At 40.6% G+C, this 26,830-nt stretch overlaps 2 protein-coding genes across 6 annotated transcripts in view; both read right to left on the bottom strand.

Moving 5' to 3' along the window:
- Positions 1-7,145, bottom strand: part of disp3 (dispatched RND transporter family member 3) — a 51,335-nt gene extending 44,190 nt beyond the window's left edge. For both annotated transcript variants that reach the window (XM_057831552.1, XM_057831551.1), the window contains exon 1: positions 6,938-7,145. The gene's annotated coding sequence lies outside the window, so the exon portion shown is untranslated. The remainder of the gene's footprint in view (positions 1-6,937) is intronic.
- An 11,763-nt stretch (positions 7,146-18,908) lies between these two features.
- Positions 18,909-26,830, bottom strand: part of si:dkey-32e23.4 (dynamin-1-like protein) — a 30,009-nt gene continuing 22,087 nt past the window's right edge. For all 4 annotated transcript variants that reach the window (XM_057831555.1, XM_057831556.1, XM_057831553.1 and 1 more), the window contains 2 exons: positions 22,055-22,214; positions 18,909-21,975 (listed from right to left, as the gene is read on the bottom strand). In XM_057831555.1, coding sequence (XP_057687538.1) covers positions 21,919-21,975; positions 22,055-22,214 — 217 coding nt within the window. In that variant the 3' untranslated portion in view covers positions 18,909-21,918. The remainder of the gene's footprint in view (positions 21,976-22,054; positions 22,215-26,830) is intronic.

Here is a 26,830-nt window from a genome sequence, read left to right on the forward strand (position 1 = left end):
TCCTTGGTCTCCCCTGGCTCAAACTTCACAACCCAAACATCAACTGGACGGTTGGGAAGATTGTGGGGTGGAGCAGTCACTGCCATCTGGAGTGTCTTGGCTCAGCACATACCCCTGGCAAATCGGTCAAAGAGCCAGCCCATCCTCCAGAGCCTCCTGACCTCTCCAACGTACCCGCCGAATACCATGACTTGGCGACAGTGTTCAGCAAGGACCTCGCCCATGCTCTACCTCCCCATCGCCCCTATGATTGTGCCATTGATCTCCTGCCGGGGGCACCCCTTCCAACAAGCAGACTCTACAACATATCCGGTCCTGAAAGAGAAGCTATGGAAGACTACATCAGAGACTCCTTGGCTTCTGGTATCATCCGTCCCTCCTCCTCCCCGGTCGGCGCAGGCTTCTTCTTCGTGGGCAAGAAGGATGGCGGCCTGCGGCCCTGCATTGATTACCACAGTCTAAACCAGATAACAATAAAAGATAAGTACCCTTTGCCCCTAATTGACCCTTCTTTTGAGCCCTTCAGTCACGCCAGGTTGTTCACCAAGCTGGATCTCCGTACAGCATATCATCTCGTCCGAATCCGTGAGGGGGATGAGTGGAAGACGGCATTCAATACTCCCCTTGGTCATTTTGAATATTTAGTAATGCCCTTTGGGCTAACAAATGCCCCCGCTGTCTTTCAGAGACTCATGAACGACCTGTTCAGAGACGTTCTGAATCGCTTTGTGTTTATTTACCTTGATGATATACTTGTGTTTTCCCGTTCCCTAGAGGACCATTGACATCACGTCAGGATGGTCCTGCAGCGACTTTTGGAGAACCGCCTTTTCGTTAAACCGGTGAAGTGCGAGTTCCACGTGTCATCAGTGAGCTTTTTGGGCTACATCATCACCCAGGGCCAACTCAAACCAGACCCCATAAAGATAAAGGCAGTCGTTGACTGGCCTACTCCCAGTACCCGCAAAGAACTACAGAGATTCTTGGGTTTTGCCAATTTCTATCGTCGCTTCATTAGGGACTACAGCAACTCACTTCCACCAAACACCCCTTTACCTGGTCTGAAGCCGCAGGTAACGCGTTTTCACGTTTGAAGTCCCTCTTCACCTCTGCCCCTATCCTCAAACACCCTGACACCTCACGCCAATTTGTGGTGGAAGTGGATGCATCCGACGCTGGAGTAGGGGCCATTTTGTCCCAGCGGGATCCCACTACCCAGAAATTGCATCCATGTGCCTTTTAGCCCGGCGGCTGAGCCCTGCCGAGAGAAATTATGATGTGGGCAACCAGGAATTGCTGGCGGTTGTTTTGGCCCTGCAGGAATGGCGTCACTGGCTGGAAGGTGCTAAGATCCCATTCCTTATCTGGACAGATCACAAAAACCTCTCCTACATCCAATCTGCACAACGTCTTAACCCCCGACAAGCCCGCTGGTCACTGTTCCTTTCCAGGTTTAATTTTTCGTTGTCGTATCGCCCAGGTTCACGCAATGGCAAGGCTGATGCACTGTCACGGCTCCATTCACCATGTCCAAGCTCTGTAGACCCTGGAACTATTCTTCCCTCGGCCTGCGTGGTCGGTGCAGCCAGATGGGAAATTACATCAATGGTCAGGGAAGCTCAAAAAACTGATCCAGACCCGGGAAACGGTCCCCCGAATCGCCTATTTGTCCCATCTGTTGCACGCTCTCAAGTCCTGGAATGGAGTCACTCGTCCAAACTAACATGTCACCCTGGTATACATAGGACCCTCGGTTTCCTCCGCCAATCATTCTGGTGGCCAGGCATGGCCAAAGATGCCCGTAACTTCGTCAAAGCCTGCGCAATCTGTGCTCGAGGGAAGGCCTCCCATCAGCCTCCTGCTGGTTTGCTATGTCCCCTTCCGATTCCCAGTCGACCTTGGTCACACATTGCAGTTGATTTCATAACCGGTCTGCCTCCCTCTGAAGGTAACACAGTTATCCTTACAGCCATCGATCGTTTTTCAAAGTCTGTTCACTATGTTCCCCTTCCCAAACTGCCATCTGCTCTTGAGACCGCCAACCTCTTAGTCAAGCACGTGTTCCGGCTTCACGGCCTCCCCCTAGATATTGTTTCAGACCGTGGTCCTCAGTTCTCTTCATTGGTGTGGAAAGAGTTCTGCAAGGTGGTGGGAGCGGCTGCCAGTCTCTCCTCGGGATACCATCCTCAGACCAACGGCCAGACCGAGAGGGCCAACCAAGACCTGGAGGCCGCCCTGCGCTGTGTCACCGCCCGTCATCCAGTCTCCTGGAGCACTTTCCTTCCCTGCGTGGAATATGCTCATAACTCACTCATCTGCTCGGCCACCGGTATGTCACATTTCATGGCCTGTAATGGTTTTCAACCTCCTTTGTTCCCAGAGCAGGAAAAGGAAGTTGCTGTCCCTGCTGTGAAGGACCACGTCAGCAGGATTAGGAACATCTGGAGGACTGTAAGGGCTGCCCTCACTCGTACCGCCGAGAAAAACAAGAAGCTAGCTGATCTCCACCGTTTGCCAGCCCCTGAATACAAGGTGGGACAGGAGGTCTGGTTGTCTGCCCGGGACCTTCCCCTGCAGGTAGAGTCGCACAAATTAGCCCCCCGGTTCGTGGGCCCTTACAAGACCACGAAAATCATTAACCCTTCCGCTGTTCGGTTGGACCTCCCGGCATCCATGAACGTGCACCCCACCTTTCATGTTTCCCTGCTCAAGCCTGTTTCTTCCAGTGACCTCTCCCCTCCGGCTGTTGCCCCTCCCCCACCCCTTCTCATCGACGGCCATCCCGCGTTTGCGGTCTCGAAGATCCTGGATGTTCGGCCTCGTGGCCGTGGGTTCCAGTTTCTGGTGGACTGGGTGGGCTATGGGCCCGAGGAGAGGTCGTGGATCTCCCGTGGTCTCATTTTGGACCCGTCCCTCTTGAGGGACTTCTATGCTGCTAACCCTGGGAAACCGGGCAGGCCGCCCGGTGGCGTCCGTTGAGGGGGGGGTACTGTGGTGGTCCTAGCCCACACTCCCCTCTACTGGCTTTTATTGTTGTTACACTTCCTGTTATGTGGCATGAGTTCAACCTTGGCAGGCTGGGTGTGGCAGACCTGGGAGTGCACCTGCAGCTCATCGCAATTAACCCTGCTTATAAGGCACTGCCTGGGCAGCAAGCAGGTGCCAGATGATTCCGTCAGTGACCATTGGACACCCACACTCCAAGCCTTCGCAGCCACAGCCGCAGCCACAGCCACAGCCGCAGCCACAGCCACAGCCACAGCCACAGCCATTGTTTAATAAAAACCCTTCACTCCACTTCCGTTTCCTGGTCGCACTTTGGTCCGCATCGACTTTTCCAAGTTTGCCCTAACAGGTGCAACTCTATTTGTCACGTTATTCGTGAAATTGAGAAATGCCATAGTTAAGGCATCTGTCAATTGAATAGAATATGTATCGGATAGTACAGGTATATGTCATGAGTGTGAAAGGAGTTCACAAAATGAGCAATATTTAATTATCTTGTTTTATGAAAATATATGTGTTTGGGATTTGCAAAGTGTGTGATCACGGTGCATGATATGCAAGAAGATAAAAATAAAGAGAAGACTGATGATCTCGCACACATAGATGAGCATCACTGCACCATCTGTGCAAAGAAATGATGTCATCTGCTTTTCAAGTGACAGGCTTTCCTGTTCTTTGGTTGTGTGTTAAGATATTACCAAGTAAAGAAGACCTAACCCAATGTGGACAGAGTGATGATGCTGTTGATCTGCAAAATAACATGCTGCCTTGAGTAAATTGTGTTTCTCGGCTGCCAATATTGTTCAACTCTTCAATTTTTCAGCGCACATTGGTGACATAAAGTCTATTTGTAGGTTTGTGCAGGTTTAGATGAGAAACTCATTTGTGCTCTGATACTTTAGTTAACATGTTGGGAAGATGTGGTCGTTAAAAAAATGCAGGATTATTCAAAAAGAATAAAACAATTTCTTTACACAATGTTTTGATAAGAGTAAGACTACGCAACTTTTATTACCCATTGATAAAAAAACTGAGCAATTAACACATTAGCTACTATTGACGGCAATAGATAACTACCGTAATTTTCGGACTATAAGCCGCTATTTTCTTCCCTCATTCTGAATCCTGCGACCTATAGTCCAGTGCAGTTTATTTGTTGATTTATTGGGTTAATAGGTAACACTTTATTTGACAGCTGTGTCATAAGACGGCCGTAAGACCGTAGTAATTATGATATGAAACTATCATGCGTATTAATGAATGCATATGGCAGAAAACACTCAGGTGACTTGAAGTTCCGCTCTGCAAAATTGTCCTAAATGCATGTGTGATACATCATTGGAAAGCTTAAAATCTCAATCTTCTGGGGAAAGAAACATTTTTAACAGGAGGGAATTTGAAAAAAAAAAAAACTTTTTTGAAACCCCTAAACCCTAACTGGAGGTGAGAGCACGCGAGAGCAGAATTAAAGACGCCATGATTTTAACGACATATTATCGCGTACTTACCTCTTTCGATCCAAAAACTCCATGTAGCATGTATCACCGAGTGTCAAGACACAGCTGTCAATGGGGATTTTATGGATGAAACACGGTAAAATAACAAGGGTCGCAGTGTAGAAATAGCAGACATCAAGGAGTGGTTGAGATTTTCTTTTTCAAATATTTACCTTTTAAATGTTATTGTTCAATTTTTCTTTGTTTGGATCGATTATTTATCATCTTAAATATTGGGGAAAATGCGACAGTAACAAAAAAAATACAATTAAGCGATAGTTATGAGATAGATATCCGTGACCTGTTTAAAGACACTATTTTTTTCATTGTGACGTAATTTGTTTAAAAGTTTAAAATATGCGAGTGAATAATTTTATAGTCGTTTTTTTCCAGCAAAATATTAGACATCAATTAATGATTGTAAGCTAAAAATGATAGACATTTAGAATGTTAAATATAATTACTTACCTTATTTTTACAACATAAACAACATAAATAGTGTGAAATATCAACAAATCTTAGCTGCCACTTACATTCCTGACCATAAAAAGGGGACAAATTCTGCAGCAGGATGGTGCGCCATCGCATACTTCAATCTCTACCTCAAAGTTCTTCAAGGCAAAGAAGATCAACATCCTCCAGGACTGGCCAGCCCATTCACCAGACATGAACATCATTGAGCATGTCTGGGGTAGGATGAAAGAGGAAGCATGGAAGACGAAACCCAAGAATGTTGATGAACTCTGGGAGGCATGCAAGACTGCTTTCTTTGATGTTCCTGATGACTTCATCAATAAATTGTATGAATCCTTGCCGAACCGCATGGATGCAGTCCTTCAAGCCCATGGAAGTCATACAAAATATTAAATTTGGATCTCACAGCACCACTACTTAATTCGCTTGTCTTATGTAACATATTTTTGTATTTGAAGTACCTTTTTTGTTAAATTTTCACACAACTTTCTGTAGGCGACAAAACTTTTGTCTTGCCAAAATTTGACCTTTATGTCTTCATTAAATGATAAATCTTTTTTCAGTGAAACAAATATATTTTTGTACATTCACCATCATTTGGGGGGGGTCTTAGCTTTCATATGAGCCATTTCTGAAACCAATTGAATAATTAAAAATCATGTTATTAGCAATTGTTTCTACAAAATGGATAAGCGACAAGACTTTTTAAGGGACTGTATACATATTGTTCTATAAAAGACAAACGCTCTTTTGACTTAAAATACAGCAGTTTATTTTAAAGAAGGGTGCAAGAGCAGGAACTGCTTTTTCAGCCTTGTCTGTAATTTCCACCATACGACAGATGTCATTAAGTGTCATCCAGCAATTTATGTCAATAACTCTATTTATGTCCAGCTCGGATCTTTTACATCCCTTCAAAAGTGAGATAATTTGCCAGATGACACTTAATGACATCCGTCATAAGCATTGATTAATGCTCTTAGCAGTGTCATGTCATACTTATCATGGTCTTATGAGAGTCTCATGGCGCCACTGTCAAATGAAGTGTCACCAAATACCATAACTAGCAATTAATGAAACAACTGGAACAGCAACTGAAGAAATAATTAGCACAGAACAGGAATTCTGGTTGTCATTTACATCTGTGGTGCTACAATGAGGTCTAGGAGACATGTTTGACGACAACAGTGTTGACAGCAGGTGGCAGCAGAGGTCGACTGTCTCCCTCAAGGGAGCAGTGATGGTTAAATGAAGCTTCTTGAAGCAATGATGCTTATGATGCCGCTGTCAAATAAAGTGTTACCAGTTAATATCTTTTGGTGTAAATACCCCATAATACAGTGAGGGCAGCTGCGCCTTATAGTCCAGTGCGGCTTATCAATGAACAAACGCCGTTTTCGTGTCAAGTTTGGTGGGTGGCGGCTTATAATCAGGTGCGCCTTATAGTACGAAAATTACGGTAATCCATTTTGACTGAGAAAGGGGGCCTCAAAGTGAATGACAGCTGAAATGGATTTCACTTTCCACTCTAGTTAAACAGTTCATCTTGAGGAATCTCCTTTCCGATTATTATGGGGTTTATTACTTTAAATAGAACAGTAAAATGAGGCGTTTTACCATAGCATATTCTGTCCATAAGAATGTACAAGAAAAATATAACAATGTATTAATGAACTCACTGAATGTCATTGACGGCAATGGACATCCAATCCATTTTGACTGGAAGAGGCTGAAAACGAATAATTGTAAAAGTGAGATCTCCCACTGAGCGCTTTCATCAACAATCCTGACCTTTACCTCTCTTCACTCACACGCATTTGCGCTCATCTCCACTTCAATTTTCTGCCGACAACCACTCAAGGCAACTCATTTTCACATAACGAGCTTCTTTAAAAGGGCTCAACCTTTTCGTGTCACATCACTTCTTCCCTGCTACAAAAAAACGACTTTGAAGTACATACCTGAGATTGATGAGAGCCGGGTCTCAGGTGCGGGTACAATCAGGCCTTTTTTGCCCTCTTGCAATGTGTGCTTTGTGGTATCATCCCCCTTGTGCTGGATAAATCAAACACGAAATTCAACCTGTAAAAACAGACATTTGTATTTTCTGTGCTGCTCTCTTCTCCTCGCCGCCGGTCGTCCAGGCGACAGAGTCGGTGAGACATTGCTTGCCTCCTCTCTCTCTTTCTCGTGGCTTTGTTCTGAGTGGTAGGCAGGCAAGGAGCATACCAAGGCATTTTCTGTATAAATTCAAAGTGGAGAGCAAACAGAGGGATGACGGGATGGAAAAACAAAGCCCATTGACATTGTTTCACACTCATTTTCAGGAATTACGCAGTGTGGAGGTGCATGTTTTATGGGGATGCAGCAGAAGAGAGCAATCCCCAGTAGGCTGAGTTGGTACAACCCGGTCCACTCACGGTCGCTTTAAAAGGGTGATCAGAATGATTGGCTATAATGGGACACAAAGTGTGAGAAAATTAGGGGTAACAATATGAATATGAGTTGATTCGCGAGATGCTTATTTTATTTATTTTGTGTGCTGCAAATACGGACACCTTATTGATGGTCTGCTTTTTCCCTGCAGCGTTTATCTAATATTAATGACTAAACTGAAGGGCGTAGGTTTGCATAGGGACGGTAGGGACATAACACTAGCAACTTTTCAGGATGCTCAAACGGTCCCTACCAACTTTGAAGCAACCTTATTTGTGTTATATAATGACTTCAGTTATATAGGGCATGTAGATTGTCATCATTAAGTGAATTATTTTCATTATCTTCAGACTTAATTTGCTGAATTTGCCAGTCCATTTTTTCCCCTCCTAAATTCACATTTGATTGGCAGATGACTTCACCCCCCCCCCCCCACACACACACACACACAGACATTAGATTAGATATTAGGAATATTAGAAGTTATTTTTCAGCCAGCAGCAGCCACGGTGAGAAACGTAAAAAGACGCCAATGTTGTGGAAGTGGGGAACACACCACTAATTTTGCTACTGAAAGTTTGACCTGCATCAGCGTTAGCATAACATTAAACTGTGTGAACTTGCTAACCTGCAAAACTCCACTAAATAGCTGCTCAGAGTGCTTTATGTTTTTTCAACTGTTAACGTTATTATCAGGGGTGCACATAAGTGGTCCGCATGCGCGCATGCGTAATGGACGTAGACAAACGCGCTGGCCCTCAACGGTTTCCATACGCTTTTGCGTACCGATGGCTGACCACTGTATTTGCGGCGGACACGAGAAAATAACTTCTCAAAATGTCGAAGAGGCAGGCCACACTGAGTAATTACTTCCGTGTTCCCCCACTCCCGTCAAAAGACAGACAGACGACAGAGACGTCACCGGAGCTACCGAAAAAAGGACTTTAGCTGAAAAGTTGCTGCAGGAGGTACAATGGCTAGAAGTAAATGATGCTCGCACGGAAATGCGGTACAAAATGTGCTGTGAGAATCCCAATGTCGCCGATAAGAGCAGCGCATTTTATGTAGGGTCAAAGAATTTCAGCCATCCAAACTTTGAAAAGCACGAAAAAAAACAGAGAGCATGTGGCAATTAAGCAAACTATCAATGTCAGACAGCACCGTACTTGGAGTTAATGTGGGAACCGCATAATGCCCTTTATTTTGAATTGGTGCGTTTATGTTTATTTCTTTACATTTCACTTCAAAGTAATGGCAATTTTGTTGTGCCAGTTGATGTTAATCAGGCATTAATTGTTAATATAATTCATTAAAGTTAATTGGCTCTAAGTAAAGCTTGTCATAAATTTATCGCATTAGGTGGGTCGGCTCTCAAGCTCAGTGAGGACCAAGTCACATCTCCAGGTCCTCCTCTGAGAACCTGGGCAAAAAAATTATGTGCACCCCTGGTTATTATTATATTACTATTTTTATTTAACGGTGAGAAATGTAGTGAGCCGAGGTTTACCCCCTTCTCCCCAATTTTAGTTTTTATTTTTATTTATGTGGTCTCAAAGCAGCCCACTGGAGCTTTCATTTTTTGTTGAGTTTGGCTGTGCTTGTTGACAAAAGCTGTAGTGTTTTACCTGAAGGACAGCTCTATATTTATTTATTTATTTTTTTATATTGCCTGACAAAGACGTTTTTTCACTTATATTTAATATCTTATTTAGACCTTGTTGAGTGGTCTTAAGACAAGTGTTTTTTTTTTTTTTCCTTTCCTGTATAATTATGGGATGATTAACAAGCTTGTATTTATTGTGTATGTTAAAATAATTTATGTTCAAATAATGCAATATAAAATTGCTCATATAATGCGGATTTTTTGCCTGGAAGTTTTCAAAATGCTTCTTTAGTAATTTTTGAACAAAGGTTTGAATTGAACAGTGTAGGCTGAACCAATACACATAAAAGCTGGTATAAATCAATACAGATTTATTTGGTATTGCTCATTAAGAATGCTCTGTCCCCAGCAAAGTGTACATGCAGGTTATGCCATATCGTCCCTACCAATGTTGAGACCAAACCTACGCCGTTGATCTAGACTAGAAAATGCCATTTCTAGAGAAATTGTAGTGGTAGCCATAGACTTCATGATTTTGACGAGTCACATTCCCCAGACACTGCGCCACGCCTTCAAGTAGGGGGCCGTCCTACAATCCGAAGTCAGTCGCAGTCAACACACGCAGCGATCCAATGCTGGGTTTAGGTTTAAAAAGTACGTAAGCTATACCGCATACAAACAGGAAGGATTGTCTTAGGAGTCATTTGTTCGAGGATTCAAGATATTATATTTCATACCATGCACGTATTTTGAGTAATTGTGAAAAAAATATATAGTAGAAATTAACCGCTACGGCACTGGCGTCATAATGCGCAATATTTACGTAAAATAAATGCAAACTGTCCGTTTTATTTTTTTTTTTTGTCTGTTTTTTTTTTTTTTTGCTTTACCAAGAATCGAGGCTATTTTACGTCGATATCTATAAAGAATTCAGGGATTTAAGCATTTATTCACAAGAATTTTCAACGTAAGAAGCTCTTTGTCTGTGTTTCCACTCGAGGACGGAGATAGGTCCCCTATTAATCGGCCCCACACCCTGTGTCCAGTCAATATATTATGAAGTCTATGTGGTAGCACAGGTGTGATGGTGGTCTATCGGTCACTTCCTGTTGATTTTAAAGCATTTCAGGGTCATTTCCTGTTGATTTGTGAGCATTTCGGGGTCACTTGGGTTGGAAATCAAGAGAAATCAATGTTTTTTCTTTTCTAGTTTCTGTTTCATCCTATATTTTCTTATGTAGTACATTTTTCTGTTGGTTTGTGTGCTATGGACACCCTGTGTGATTTCTGAATAAATATCATAAAAACAATAGGGGTGAATTTTTAGGCTATGGACAAGTTTCCGAGGTATTTCCACATGTCTGCTCACAACATCCGTTTTAGAATTTCTACATCCAAAACAACAGTGGAGCTTAAAAAACACAATTTGGAAATACCGCATCTATCTGCTATCATCACGACAGCGGAGCACAACATGTTCATGAAGGCATGAACTAAGCTCGTGCCACCACAAAGACCGGGTGTTTTTGTAGCCATGTTGCCGGCCGCTGGTGTTATGGAAGGTAAAATACTGTATGTTCTACCTATCCCTGCATTTTCATGTGTCCGGTGCTCAAAAAATACCAAAGCTAAAAGCACATGAAATGACTTGTTACCTTTGATATTGTTATTATGATGATGATTGTAAATATGATGATCGTTAATATTTTTTTGTACAACAACTGTATCTGCTGCTAGCCTGTTGCTAATCAGTACGCGTTGGATGGCACAATTATGTCAATTCATAAATGCAAGTGTTACAAGTTTTTTGTTCGTTTGTTTACAGCTGCAAAACATTGTTAGGCAAGGGAATATAAATTGATGTGCCTCACAGCAACACTTACTGTATGTTGATGGACATATATCAGATTTAGATTCGGATTCAGAATATTTATTGTCATTGTTACAAATGCACAACGAAACTTTGTTTGGAGCATCCATACACCTAAGTTGATAAAGTGCAAAACCCATATAATAAACAAATACGCTTAAGTACCAAGTGTAAATATTGACACCGTATTGGACATAAGTGCAACAAAGATTCAACAGCAGCATAAAGTCATGTCAGTGCTAAAGTGCAGAGCAAACTATACCTGATACTAACAGTTATAAATCTGTGCAAAAACCAGATCAGTCAATCAAGTATACTGGTCATCAACCAATGAGGAAGGATCAGGGAGGAGGAAGTAGTGAGTAGTGCAGTATGCCACTACTCGCACCTGGGGCTTGGAGACGGTGGCTCACCTCGCGAAGGCACCACCAGCTCGCCAACTACGAACTTTTTAACTGCATCATTTAGGATACGCTATTGGAGCTGGAATTACCAAGGACAGCAGGAAAAAAGCCCCAGCCGAGGGTCTCCGTAATGTCAGGGGAAAGTTTGGCTGTCTGATATCAATTTGTCGTATGCTATTTTTCTAATAATTTTATAAATTGTGATTTATTGACCTGTTTTGCACATGCACCAATCGTTTTGAATAAAACAAGTAATGGAATCATGTTGTCCAAATGTTTTATTGCAATTAATATCTGCAATAAAAGAAAAATGACATACTATTTTTGTTTATATATACAGTACCTTGTAGTATTTTCTTGTAACAACAAAATCTGTGTCAGTCCTTCTGCATTTGGCAACTGTAACATAATTTGTAATTTCACCTCATTTTGGTCACTCAAGTGGCCAGCGTATCAATCTATACCTCACGTCAACACAGGCTGACAGGTTGTTATAATTTTTTCCATGAATGATCAGCAAAGTGATAAGAACAATCATACAGTTTTTTAGGTATATCCTCAGGTTTAAATCACATCCTTAACTTGTCTGCAGCTGGGTTGAATTTAAAGAGCATATGACACGAGAAAAAAAGGCTTAAATGGCATTATTATGTGAATTAGAATCATATTTTGAGACGATTCGACTATATACAACAATTTAGAAAAGCACAGATGACGAGAAATTAGTCTTTTAATCTGCTGGTTAGCCACGCCTACCATTATAGGGCTTTAGCGTCCCCAACAGGTGGATGACGTCAGCGGTAGACTGGGCTCATCGGTTTTACTATTCAGCCCATTGAGGGGGAATTATTCAGAACGAGGAAAACGCGACGAAGAGAGCCGCAAAATGTCATTGTTTCAGTCTCTCTACTCCAATATTTTTTACAGGATATTCTTTTTATCCAAGATTTTCCCCCAATAGCTATATAAATGGCTTGAGAAGGACCAGTCAGCCCGTCGAGGGGGAACTATTCACAACGAGGAAAACGCAACGAAGAGAGCGGCAAAATGTCATTGTTTCTGTCTCTTTACTTCAATATTTTTACAGGATATTCTTTTTATCCAAGTATTTTCCCCAATAGCTATATAAATGGCTTGAGAAGGATCAGTCAGCCCGTCGAGGGGGAACTATTCACAACGAGGAAAACGCAACGAAGAGAGCGGCAAAATGTCATTGTTTCTGTCTCTTTACTTCAATATTTTTACAGGATATTCTTTTTATCCAAGTATTTTCCTCAATTGCTAAATAAATGGCATGTTCATGACAAATAACAGTCTTGTGCTGAATGGAATATGAAATAATAAAAATGCATTTATTCAGGACGACATGGCAAAATTACTCCATAATGGTCAAAAATGTCGACTTCACCTTTACTGTCGCACCTCCCGAACGATATTTTATGACACCTAAATCGGACATATGTCATTTCCCTTCCCCGGCTTCGGAGAATGTAAACAAACCAGAAGCCATGACAGCTAGCCGACATGCTAACCCGAACCGAGTGATGTTTCAAAGTCTTCGAAGTGGAAAATCACACATAACTATCCTGGATTATTTGACATGACGACCCGGTTGTCGATTGTTTTAGTGGATCGGCAAACCGCCCGGCGGAGAGCAATTTACAGTTCGTTCCCCGGAGGAGGGTGGCTGGATTTGTTGTGCAGCTAACGTGCTGCTGCTAATGAGCATTAGGAGAGCTTTTTACATGCCTATCAATGATCAAACGTAAGTAGTCCTTCATTTAAAGGAAGTTTGTAGTGTTTACTTTGTAATCGCTGTATTCGTATTTGACATAATACAAAACAAGATGTTTACTCACTTCCTCGTAAGTCCAATGGTCCCACAGTAAATATCCACAGTGAATGGGAAGCATATGAAACTCCAAAAAGGCACATACGCCTCTCCCTCATACAGAATTATTTTTCTGCAGCCGTTTGGCTGGCGTGATGCGAAAAATAAACGTATTAATCCGCAAAATCAGCTGAATCCTTCGTCCTCATACACAACAGTACACTGTAGCGTGAAGAGGACGTCTTCTACCGTGCACGTCACAGCGCCCTCCTCCTCAATGCAAGACCGAAGCCGGAAGTCACTCATTTTCATGGCGCGGGATTCAAAAAACTAAATAAAAATAGCGATCGCTTCCACACACATCCAAGCGGCCCATATCATTCAGGGGCATAAAATACCGCGTGTATTATGAAATAAACATGGTTTTTCGTGTCACAGGCACTTTAAGGCATATGCCGATTTGAAGCTGGAGGCTGTTCAAAACATTCCACTTCAAACCATACATATAGGCACTTCCAGGAGTTGACGCACAGCAAAGAAAGTCTCAGAGTGTCTTCTACGTCGTGCTGAATCCATTTTTGGAGATTCCGTGGGTTCCTATGGTTTGATTTTGCAGTTTTATCTTTGTCAACGCACTGCTTACTTCAACCGCAATTCATGTTGTTTTTTTTTTTTTTTTTAAACCGGAAGTCCGGAGCAGAAAATTTCCAAGATGGCGCCGTCCTTATTTCGCTCAGGAAACTTGTCTATTGAGTTTTGTGTCCTTTAGCGTACTGAAATTTTTTATGTATAAATGAATATATACTGCATATAATTTTTTTCTTTTCAAAAACCCCGCATTTTTGGTCGAACAGTCATTTTTGGTGTGTGTTAGAAATTAAATGTTTAAAGGCAGCAGGACCCAGTGGGGGTCAAGGTAGAACATTATTAATTATCTTTATTATCTATTATGTATCTTAGTCATATTCGTTTACCTGAGAGCTGAAATGTACTCATGATTCAATAATAGTTTAAAGAAGAGACTCACAGACCTGAAGTTGCAATTCGAGTTTATTGATTCCAGAGATATAGCAAACGTCAAATTAAGAATTCTGGCGGACAGTTCCCTTCCCCAGAGTGTGCCCCAGCCAGTGCGCCTCCTAGTATACTACAGAGGTGTAAACAAATTAGCAAATAATCGCATGAGAAGATGAGGTTATGTCATGATGAGACGATCTCTTGTGCTCCTGGAAATGTCGGTGCCGTCACAGGTTCCTCTTCTTGGCACTGTCGTGACCTGTTGATCTGTAAGTTTACCGAGCTAAGCAATTTATTGTACCTCAACTATGGGTGATAAGTGCCAGATGCATTCAGAGGAAAGCAAAACCTTTAAGAGTTTATTCTGAGCAAAATAGGATGTCATGTCAAGAGGACAACGTCTGTCAGACATCGTGCATGTGACTTACTGGTCCGTTCTGCTGAGTGGACGTCAACTAAAAATGTGATCATGCAGTTAATGCTGGTTAATAAAATTATTGAGTACATTTTAATCAGTGTTATCATCATACGATTAAGGTTATACATGCTAATTATGTAATTAATTAACTCTAACAGGTGTCTAATTCTGGTTGTTTTGGTGTACATACTTTGTCGGTGGATCAAAAAGTTTTGGCTGAGCAGCGCGCTGAAAAAACGCCATTGAAGAAAAAAAGAACAGGAATATTTATGTCCTGATCCGATCACGTGATCGAAAATCGGGTCGATTGCGCCATTTTTCAGAGGCATTCTGGCATTGTGGGTATATCCCGGCTCCTACCTTCCTCTGTGGACATGCATGTTATTCCAGTGCCTGCGTGGGTTTTCTCAGGGTCCCTGCCACTTCCCAACAAACATGTATGGCATGCAGATTTAATACTCCAACTTGTCTGCAGGTGTGAAGATGAATGAATGAATTATATGAATATTAAGGAGAGTGATTGAAATATGGCATTAAAGGTGGTGCAATGTAATGACAGAAAAAAGTTAGACGCACCAGTGCAACCAATTCAAAAGCAAGTGTGGAGCCTTGGCAATGCTACCCTAAACCCTACCCTACCCTAAACACAATAGGTCATTAGATATGGGGTCATGAGGTCAAAGTTGACAGAGGTTAAAAAACGAATTTCACAAAAACTTTATCAAGGTTTAGCTTATTTCAATTTGCAGGGTAGGTGATATAGAACAGAAAGTGTCAAAGGTCATGTAAGTCAAAAGTATGGCGATGCTTTGAATTTAGGTGCTTAAGTGGAATTCTGTTCTCTCTGAGTGCTCCTCTAGTTTGAGTTAAAATGTAACTGGTTGTGTTAAATGGTGTTATAAAGTCATGATATAGGTAATTTACCTTTACACCCCTGCTTAAAATACCTCTTGCAAACAACACTTTTCACAGTCAATATTAGAACAGGGTTTCAACATGTATCAGCAATTCTCATTTTATGCCACTTTTAATAAACACATTTAATGCCCATGCCCACCTGCAGATAGTTTGACACACACAAATTGTAAGTACAGTTGTCTGACAATGACTTTTTAACCGATAACCAATATTGTCCAACTCCAAAAATTCGATACCGATATCAAACCCATACGGATATCAAACTAATACCTATATATGCGTTCATGGACTTAACATATTATGGCTAATTGTATTGTGATGCCCTACTGGATATTTAAATAATGGTAAATGTAACAACTTCAAGGTTTTCCAATTAACATTCTGTGAAAAATATAGGAACAACTTCAACGGAGGTTATGGAAAAAGTGCCTATATTACACAACTTTACAGGTACTCCCCGGGTTATGACGTACCGTCTTACGTGACTTTTGACTTTTTTTTTTTTTTGACATCACAGTCTCCTCCTCAATTTTCTCCAGTCGTTTTTTTTTTTTTTTTTTAATCGTGTAAACAATACCTAGTTCCCGCTGCCGTTCTTCATGTCAGGATCCCCTCCTCCCCTAACAGTGTCGCCGCCGTCCTGCAGTTCCTTTCAGCTAGGATGTCGGTTCCTTGTTTTCATGCTGCTGCTGCTTCTCCCCCGGCGCCGACTCCTCTTACCTGATGTTTTTTTGCCATGGTATGGCACTTTTCAGATGGCGGACTTGTGTTGAGAGACGCGGCGCTGGCAAACTGAGCGGCCATGATATCCCCCGTCTTGTCTTCCTACTCTTAATACAGTGCCCTTTTCTCTCCACAAGGCAACTCACTTGCAAGTAAAGCCCAAACAGTCATTGAATATAACGGCATTTAACACAACAGACCTCACAGTATCTTATTTTTTACTACATTGTATCACAAAAGTGAGTACACTCCTCGCATTTCTGCAGATATTTAAGTGTATCTTTTCATGGGACAACACTGACAAAATGACACTTTGAACCAATGAAAAGTCGTCTGTGTGCAGCTTATATAATAGAGTTAATTTATTTTCCCGTTAAAATAACTAAAAATATAGCCATTAATATCTAAACCCCTGGCAACAAAAGTGAGTACACCCCTTAGAAGCTACATCCCTAAATTTCCAAATTGAGTACTGCTTGTCATTTTCCCTCCAAAATGTCATGTGACTCGTTAGTGTTACTAGGTCCAGGTGTGCATAGGGAGCAGGTGTATTGAAATTTGTAGTGCAGCTCTCACACTCTCTCATACTGGTCACTGAAAGTTCCAACATGGCACCACATGGCAAAGAACTCTCTGAGGATCTTAAAAGACGTATTTTGTTGCGCTACATGAAGATGGCCAAGGCTACAAGAAGATTGCCAACACCCTGAAACTGAGCTGCAGCAGAGTGGCTAAGATCATACAGCTTTTTAAAAGAGAAGGGTCCACTCAGAACAGGCCTCGGGTTGGTCGTCCAAAGAAGCTGAGCGTACGCGCTGAGCCTCACATCCAAATGCTTTCTTTGAAAGATCGTCACAGGAGTGCTGTCAGCATTGCTGCTGAGATTGAAGAGGTGGGGGGTCAGCCTGTTAGTGCTCGGACCATATGCCGCACTCTACATCAAATTGGTGTGCATGGCTGTCACCCCACAAGGCAGCCTCTTCTGAAGACGTTACACAAGAAAGCCCGCAAACAGTTTGCTGAAGACATGTCAACAAAGCACATAGATTACTGGAACCATGTCCTATGGTCTGATGAGACAAAGATTAATTTGTTTGGTTCCGATGGTCTCAAGCTTGTGTGGCGGCAACCAGGTGAGGAGTACAAAGTGTCATGCCTACAGTCAAGCATGGTGGTAGGAATGTCATGGTCTGGGGCTGCATGAGTGCTGCAGGTTGGAGAGCTACATTCCATTGAGGGAAATATGAACTCCAACATGTACTGTGAAATACTGCAGCAGAGCATGATCCCCTCCCTCCAGAAACTGGGTCGCAGGGCAGTGTTCCAGCATGACAATGACCCCAAACACACCTCCAAGATGACCACTGCTTTACTGAAGAGGCTGAGGGTAAACGTGATGTGCTGGCCAAGCATGTCTCCAGACTTGAACCCAATAGAACATCTTTGGGGGATCCTCAAGCGGAAGGTGGAGGTGCGCAAAGTCTCAAATATCCGGCAGCTCCGCAACGTCGTCATGGAGTGGAAGAGCATTCCAGTGGCAACCTGTGAAGCTCTGGTCAACTCCATGTTCAGGAGAGCATGCTCAGGAGAGCAGTTCTGGATAATAGTGGTGGCCACACAAAATATTGACAATTGACATGTTGTACGTAAGTTAATATTGACAACTTTCACTAAGGGGTTTACTCACTTTTGTTACTAAAGGGTTAGATATTAATGGCTATTTTTTGTAATTATTTTGAGGGGAAAATAAACTATTATATAAGTTGCACACAGACTACTTTTCATTGTGTCTAAGTGTCATTTTGTCAGTGTTGTCCCATGAAAAGAAATACTTAAATATTTGCGGAAATGCGAGGGGTGTACTCACTTTTGTGATACACTGTATATTTTATTAATATGGTGTATAATACATGTTTTTGGATAGTTATTCTGAGATTTAGGTGGCATTTAGGGGTACTTAAAGGGTTAATTGCAATTTACGCTGAAATACGGCTTACGTAACGGAACTGGTTCGTAACCCGGGTACTACCTATATTTATTGTTGAAATATAAAAAAGTGCATACATCAGATTTTTGGATCAAGTGCAAGTGCCTATAAGCCAATACCAATATTTAGAAAATTTGAATTAAAAGTCCTATATGTGTACTTAGATCAGGTTATAGTTAATTGTATCAGTGACCTGTTTGCTTTAAAATCACTTCACTGTTGTAATTATTTTACTTTAGGCTAATTAAGGGCTTGGATTATTTTTAAATGGAGTTTTTTTCATCAAGGTACAGGTACAGGTAGGTAGGTAGGTACAGGTGTTGCCGGCTGGATGGCTTCCAACACTGTCTATTAAGTCGGCCGCTCTTTCAATGACTACCATGCCACTCCACCCACTGTCCACCCCTGAAGGCAACATGCATATTGGCCCAAAACCGATAATGAATTACAGAAATCAATGTAATCAGATATAATTTTTAAAATGATTTTACAACAAAAATGATTTGACGACTAATTATGTAAAAACATGATTCTTTAATCGTCAAGTTTACATCATTTTTAATGCCTCGAATATTTAGTTTAAGGCCTGAATTTTGATAAAATCCATTTAAAGACTTTTAATTCTTTTTAATGACCCGCATAAACCATGCAGAAACAGCAAACCCATTAATATGAAATCAAGAAACAGCAGGCAAGTGAAAAACGAGCCAGAAATTGTCCTTCATTGAAGTTTAATGGCCTCCAAGAGTAAAACATTTATCACAAATATTGGCAGGCAAGAACTCAGAGGCAGTCGACAAAATTGTGAATAATTTACACTTAAATAATACAAAATATACACTCGTTCATTCCAGCTCCACAGAGGCATACTCAGTGCATGCAAAACATAAATATTGTTCACAATGTCCCTGATTTGAAAGAGAAGGATGCTCTTGAGAAGTATTGGGGAAAAAATATGCTACCATGACAAAGTCAAAGTGGAAATATTAGGTGGAAACCAGCAACCAGTCTAGCTCTAATACTACTTTGCAGTGTTAGCCATGAAAAGAGATATATGAGATATATTAGCCACATCATTCAGGAGAGGAATTATCCTTAACAGTGGTTTTGGTTAACAAATCAAGCAACATTTACATATAGTAGTCAAGGAAACTTGGTTGGTCTGGTTGTTTTTTTCAGTTTCACTAATAGTTCTTCTCAGAGTAAAGGCAAAAGAGGGAACAGTATTACATGGATATCCAATCTATTTGAACTGAGAGAGCTACTAGTTGTGAATGATGATTTTTAAGTACATCGTTGGAAATAGATGTTATAATGGATAATTAATGATGATGGATACTCAACAAGCAAAAAAAAACAAAAAACAAAAATAAAATACACCTGCCATCATAACTCCTACATTGGAGGAGACAAGTGTGTGGTCCCAGTGAGCCATGACATGATCGGATCGATGAAAGTCCAGGAATCTTGTTTCACCCTTTATAGGACGTGTGACAATTTTTGGTAATTCAAAAAAAAAAAAAAAAAAAAAAAGGAAAGGTAACCCCATTAAGACCTGGCGTCCACATCTAATAAAATTGATCGAAACACAAATTCACGATTACAATGTTGTCATAGTTTTCATTCAAATATCTGAAATATTTTAACAAAAGTGTCCAAAAAATGCTGTGTACTTTTTTTTTTAATTGATTTAAATGAAATGTAACTTATTGCATTAGTGTTGTTTTTAGTGTTTGAAAATATTTCATCGACAAACATTTTTTTTCATGATGATGACGAGCTAAAAATGTGGCTTGGAAGACTAGAACATAACGAGACGAATGCCAGTTTTTGTCTGACGGGACGAAAATGTGACATAATTTCTGTTATATATTCTCAATGCGTGACATTTTCATATTGTATGTGGAATATGTCAGCTTGCGTCGTAGCAGTGTTTGGGTCATGTCTTTCGTGTAAAATGTGCTGCGCCTCTCGCTGACTCTCCTCACTGGAGTTTAAGATGTGTGTTAAGCTAGGCTGTGCTCCATCTTGCTTGTTTGGAAACACGGTAAGATTTGTTTTCTTTTCTTCAAGAAAGAATACGCTATGCTGTTGAGTGATCATTAGTAAATGTAACTCGTCGCATTAGTGTAGCATTCGCGTTCACGCTAGCATTCGCTTCAGAATGGCGGGCGTCTTCTTAAAACGCAGGCCCCTCAAGAAGATTGTCCGGTGTATGTGTGCTTGTGTGAGGTGCAAGTGAAAACTAGCCAAGCGGCTGCCAGAGATATTATTGGTCCGCACATCATCTTACCTTTCAGTTTGACCCTCCTCTCGCCCAATCACGCCTACAAACCGGCCCCCTTAGAGGCCCAGGCACGGTTGCACCCCCAGCACCCAAAGTTCCACCACTGCTCCACGTATTAGGATGCCAAGTCTTTGTTTTTTGTCTTTTTCAAAACTCCAGGTCTTAATTATTATTGTATTTTTAATTTGTAATTCTCTTTTTATGAAAAAAATAAAAATAAAATTATAAATGAATGACAAATAGAAAAAGAAATACACTCTGGTTATGGTCCCCAACAATACTCTAAAGTTTTTGTTTTTAGTATTTACCACATTGGCCACCATTGACAATGATATATCCAATTCCTTTAAACTGGGAAGGCTTTTTTCAGTGCCCTTGATGGCAGTAGCCGCCCAATCCATTTTGACTGGGACATGCTCTCCCTCTCCCAGTCAAAATTTATTGGATGTCTAACCCCGTCAATGGCAGTCAATAAGTTAAATGAGTGCACTATAAAGGGTGACAACTGTACCAAAATCAACAGGGTTCTCGGGAAGAAAATGGCATCCACCCACCAAAATTGTTACATCCATACATCTACCTCAGCTGCTTCTCAGAACAAATGGCACAAAATAAATTAACCATTTAAATCTAATTTTTCAACAGGGTTCAACCCTCACATACTTCAATAATTCTGTAAACCTGGACAATCAGTTCTTAAAAATTGCACAATTTACACCTGTGAAAATGAACATGTATCAAGTGATGATATAGATATTGTACAAAATTGAGTAAATCTAAAGATAAGTTGAAAATATCAACAGCCCTACTAAGGTGTATTTATTCCTAAACTACATCAAACAAGATGGAATAATGATCCAGTTTAGGTTTTTAACCCGACTAGAGCTCAACAGGAAACACATCTAATCTGACATCACTAAGATTGAATATGGTACAAAATCTTTCCTTGTGGTTATCAAGAAGCTATCCAGCCTTTTAAACTTGAGTGCAATCTACAGATTCAGCACCAGCTAAACGGGACACCCGTTTTTTTTGTTTTTTGTTTTTTTGTGTGTGTGTGTGGGGGGGGGGGGCATTTTAGGACTTACAAAACCGAAAATATCACACGGACACAAACATTGCATGACAACAAAGGGAGCTTGTTCACATTGAAGTGGCCTGAGTGAGGAGCCCTAGTCTTTCCTGCTTGATTGTTCATTGGTCCACGAGAAATCATACTCTCAGAAGTACACACACATACACACCACTGTTTAAATTTCAGTTTTTTTGTCACAAAAAAAGAAAAAGATATTTTTCCTTCATTGACAGCGATTGATGTACAATCTGTCTACCGGATATATTCTAAAATGATTCTTCTATTTGTCTTCATGTGAAAAGAAAAAAAAAAAGATTTAAACAGGAGTGTGTTGCCTTTTATCCCCAATAATTGAGGAGTGTGTTTCTTTTAGCTACCACAGATGTGTCTCTCTGATCTCAGAGATGATGTTATTGGCCTTCTTTAGCGCCTGGGAGGAAGACAAAAATAACACAGTTCAATAACTGCCTTTCAGACAGAGGGGAAAAAAACAAGTCTGCCAGATTTACCTGAAGCATTTGAGCCACCTCCGTCCTCTGCTGCGCAGTGTCCTGCGATTCGATGAGCAAATCCTGTAGTAGCGTCTGCTTATACAGTTGACCCACTAACTCGCTCTGCAGATGCTCTTTGACGAAGTTGACTAGGAAGTGCATGACAGTCTTGGGGACACTGCAAACACACAATAGAAGTTAGTTAGAAATGCTAGACAGATGGTCCAAAAACACAGTTGTCAAACTCAAAGACCTGGCCGCCACATCAATTTGCGTGGCCCGTGAAAGTAGCGACATACGCAGTGACATCATGTTCCCGCTAAAATAAAATTCAAATAACATTTCTGCAGTTCTCGATGGAATTAGAAAATATTTACATTTTTCTTTTTGATAAATCTTGATAAACAAACATTTCTTAAAAATTAAAAACAACATTTTACTTTTTACCTAACAATAGAATATATTAGAGCTGGGAATCTTTGGGCACCTAACGATTCGATTACGATTCAGAGGCTCCGATTCGATTATAAAACGATTACTGATGCACCCCACTCCATTTATTTTTTTATTTTTTTTAATTTTATTTATTTATTGTTTTTTAATTTGTTTTGACATTAGTTCCAAAATTGTTCAAAAATACTCTCAGGCTAAACCAAACTACTATTTCAGTATCAAGTTAACATATAGCAGTAAACAAATATACAAAAATAACAGTAAATAAAAAACTCCAGTCCCCATTCTATATCAGCAGCTTTAAACTACTTTCAATTAATTTAATGTTGTGAATCAACCGTTAAAGTTGTTAAAATTGCTCCTGTTATTCCATAATTTCTCTTTTGTCTACTTTCAACATGTGAAAGTTTTAAAACTATTTTAAAGATAGATTCAAGTCAATATTTTACCGATTTAGGAGTATTTTAGATAAAAAGTTAATTAGGTTCGCTTGGAAGGTTCGCAACAACAGCCTTGCAGGGAAGTGTACTGCTTTAAGATGGCGGCCGTTACTAACGCCCGCATCTAGTTTTTTGTAGATGTGCTGGTAACGATACCGAAGCTATAATGCATCTAGTCCTATATAAATGATATCTACCGTAACATAATGTGGCTTGTAGCAGCTTTTCGGCAGCAGTCAGGTACGTTGTTGTTGTTTTTTTTTTTTATCTCGTGGCATGAGTTGAGCTAGAGCTGTGAGTTGAGCATTGGCGTTACCCAAGGGGCCGGGTAATGAGAAGCATGATGTTTAGCTACTCTCGCTCCGTCCCTAATTGCGTACCGAAGACCGCGCGGCGCGCTGAGTGTGTCGTACTTCTGCTTTACTTGGCATATTTCAATAATCGGAATTTGGATGTTTGTGAATCGTTCTCGAATCTTCCACGGCCGAATCGCGAATAATCTAAGAATCGGAAATTTTGCACACCTCTAGAATATATATATATATAGCGGAAAACACAGACAAGACTGAAAAAGCAGTTTCTGCTCTTGCACTGCTCTTTAAAATAAACTGCTGTAAGCCAAAAGAACTGTTGTGTTCGCTAGAACAATATGTCTATATGCTGCCATGCCATGGCGCATTAAGCCCCCAAACTATTTTTACCCTGGAAACCTCCGTTTACAGACGTCGCGCAACCGCGTTTGTTTCAACCCAGCCATAAAAAGAAGGTACGTAATTTTATTTATTATTCAAAATGTCTGTTATTTTTAGCCTGGAACCATTAATTGAGGTCTAATATTTCATTAAAAAAAAAACGACTTTAAAAAATTATTCACTTGCATATTTTAAACTTTTAAACAAATTACGTCACAATGAAAAAAATGGTGTCTGTAAATAAGTCACGGATATCTACCTCATAACTATTGCTTAAAGAGCATACGACACCAGAAAAAAAGTCTTAAATGGCATTATTATGTGAATTAGAATCATATTTTGAGACGATTCGACCATATACAACAATTTAGCAAAGCGCAGATGACGAGAAATTAGTCTTTTAATCTGCCGGTTAGCCACGCCTACAATTATAGGGCTTTAGCGTCCCCAACAGGTGGATGACGTCAGCGGTAGACTAGGCTCATCGGTTTTACTATTCAGCCCACTGAGGGGGAATTGTTCAGGACGAGGAAAACGAGACGAAGAGAGCTGCAAAATGTCATTGTTTCAGTCTCTCTACTCCCAATATTTTTACAGGATATTCTTTTTATCCAAGTATTTTCCCCAATAGCTATATAAATGGCTTGAGAAGGACCAGTCAGCCCGTCGAGGGGGAACTATTCACAATGAGGAAAACGCGACGAAGAGAGCGGCAAAATGTCATTGTTTCTGTCTCTTTACTTCAATATTTTTACAGGATATTCTTTTTATCCAAGTATTTTTCCCCAATAGCTATATAAATGGCTTGAGAAGGACCAGTCAGCCCGTCGAGGGGGAACTATTCACAATGAGGAAAACGCGACGAAGAGAGCGGCAAAATGTCATTGTTTCTGTCTCTTTACTTCAATATTTTTACAGGATATTCTTTTTACCCAAGTACTTTCCCCAATTGCTAAATAAATGGCATGGTCATGACAAATAACTTGTGCTAAATGGAATATAAAATAATAAAAATCCATTTATTCAAGACGACATGGCAAAATTACTCCATAATGGTCAAAACAGTCGACTTTACCTTTACTGTCACACCTGCCGAACGATATTTTATGACACCTAAATCGGACATATGTCATTTCCCTTCCCCGGCTTCGGAGAATGTAAACAGACCAGAAGGAGTGACAGCTAGCCGACATGCTAACCCGAACCGAGGGATGTTTCTAAGTCTTCGAAGTGGAAAATCACACATAACTAGCCTGGATTATTTGACATGACGACCCGGTTGTCGAGTTTCTTTGCGGATCGGCAAACCGCCCGGCGGAGAGCAATTTACAGTTCGTTCCCTGGAGGAGGGTGGCTGGAATTGTTGTGTAGCTAACGTGCTAACAGCTAACTGCTAATGAGCGTAAGGATAGCTTTTTACATGCCTATCAATGATCAAACGTAAGTAGTCCTTTATTTAAAGGAATTTTATAGTGTTTACTTTGTAATCACTGTATTCGTATTTGACATAATACAAAACAAGATGTTTACTCACTTCCTTGTAAGTCCAATGGTCCCACAGTAAATATCCACGGTGAATGGGAACCTTTTGAAACTCCAAAAAGGCGCATACGCCTCTCCCGCATACAGAATGATTTTTCTGCAGCCGTTTGGCTGGCGTGATGCAAAAAATAAAAGTATTAATCCCCCAAATCAGCTGAATCCTTCGTCCTCATACACAACAGTACACTGTAGCGTGAAGAGGACGTCTTCTACCGTACACGTCACAGCGCCCTCCTCCTCAATGCGAGACCGAAGCCGGAAGTCACTCATTTTCCTGGCGCGGGATTCAAAAAACTAAATAAATATAGCGATCGCTTCCACACACATCCAAGCGGTCCATATCATTCAGGAGCATAAAATACCGCGTGTATTATGAAATAAACATGCTTTTTCGTGTCACAAGCACTTTAACTGTATATTTGTTTTGTTACTGTTGCATTCTCCCCAATATGTAAGATGAAAAATATTGAAACAAAGAAAAATTGGGAAGAAAAAACGTTTAAAAGGGTAAATATACGAAAAAGAACATATCGAACACTCCTTGATGTCTGCGATTTAGTACGCGATAATATCTCGTTAAAATCACGGCGTCTTTAATCGTGCTCTCTCATGCTCTCACCTCCAGTTAGGGTTTTGCTGTTTTTAAAAAAAAAATGTTTTTTTTTTTAAATGCTCTCCTGTTCAAAAATTTTCTTCCCCCTTTTAAGCTTTGCAATGATGTATTAAACGTGCATATTGGACAAATTTGAAATTTGGCCAAATTGGACAAATTTTAAGTTTTTTTCATTAAAAATGTGAATTTATTTGCCATTATGAGGCTCAGAAAAGAGGATTTGGACAGTTATCAGGTCAACAATGCCTCTTAGGCCTGATTTATGCTTCTGCGTTCTGTTGACGGCAAACCAACGGCGCAGACCAGGGGTATCAAACTAGTCCTCAAAGGGCCGCAGTGGATGCTGTATTTGATTCTAACCAAACGAGATGAGTACCGTAGTTGTGCTGAACCGGAAACAACCAATGGTGGAATGTAACTTTGTTACTCAAGTACATTTTTTAAGTATCTGTACTTTACTTTAAGAGGCAGCAACACGAGTACACGCACGATTAGGCAGGTAAACAAGATATTGACAAATGAAAAACAACAGTGAAAGCAGCGCACCTTTAGATGGGTGCTGTACAATCTTGTACAGTAGGTTGGGATAGGCACCTGATAGTTATTGTGTTAAGGTAAGTTTTGCATTTTTTTTTAGCTTGTTAAGATTCTGTTTACAGTGCAGTCAATTTTAGAGCTTGTTTTTTTCCCCATTCTGCACAGTTTTGAATAAAATTGAGCAAGCAATGAATTTTCAGGTTCTTCGAATATTGGCTCAGACACACAATATAGTATATATAAATACTTTTAGTTGTTACTAGTAGAGTAAGTTAAAGCAAGTACTTCAGTACCTTTTACTTGAGTATTTTTTTTCTTAGATACTTGTACTTAAGTCATTTTTGCCCCTTTATCGGTATTTTTACTTACGAAAAAAAAAAAAGTGAGTACTTCATCCACCACTGGAAACACAGTTCTGAGCGATCAATCTGACCAATCACAGTCCTTTGGTGTTCACGTCACGACACGTTGACATGACAAGTAGTCATGATTTTTTGGAGGGGCACTTTAGGCTAGG

The sequence above is a fragment of the Corythoichthys intestinalis genome, chromosome 3 (assembly GCF_030265065.1).
Source record: "Corythoichthys intestinalis isolate RoL2023-P3 chromosome 3, ASM3026506v1, whole genome shotgun sequence".
Lineage (NCBI taxonomy): Eukaryota > Metazoa > Chordata > Actinopteri > Syngnathiformes > Syngnathidae > Corythoichthys > Corythoichthys intestinalis.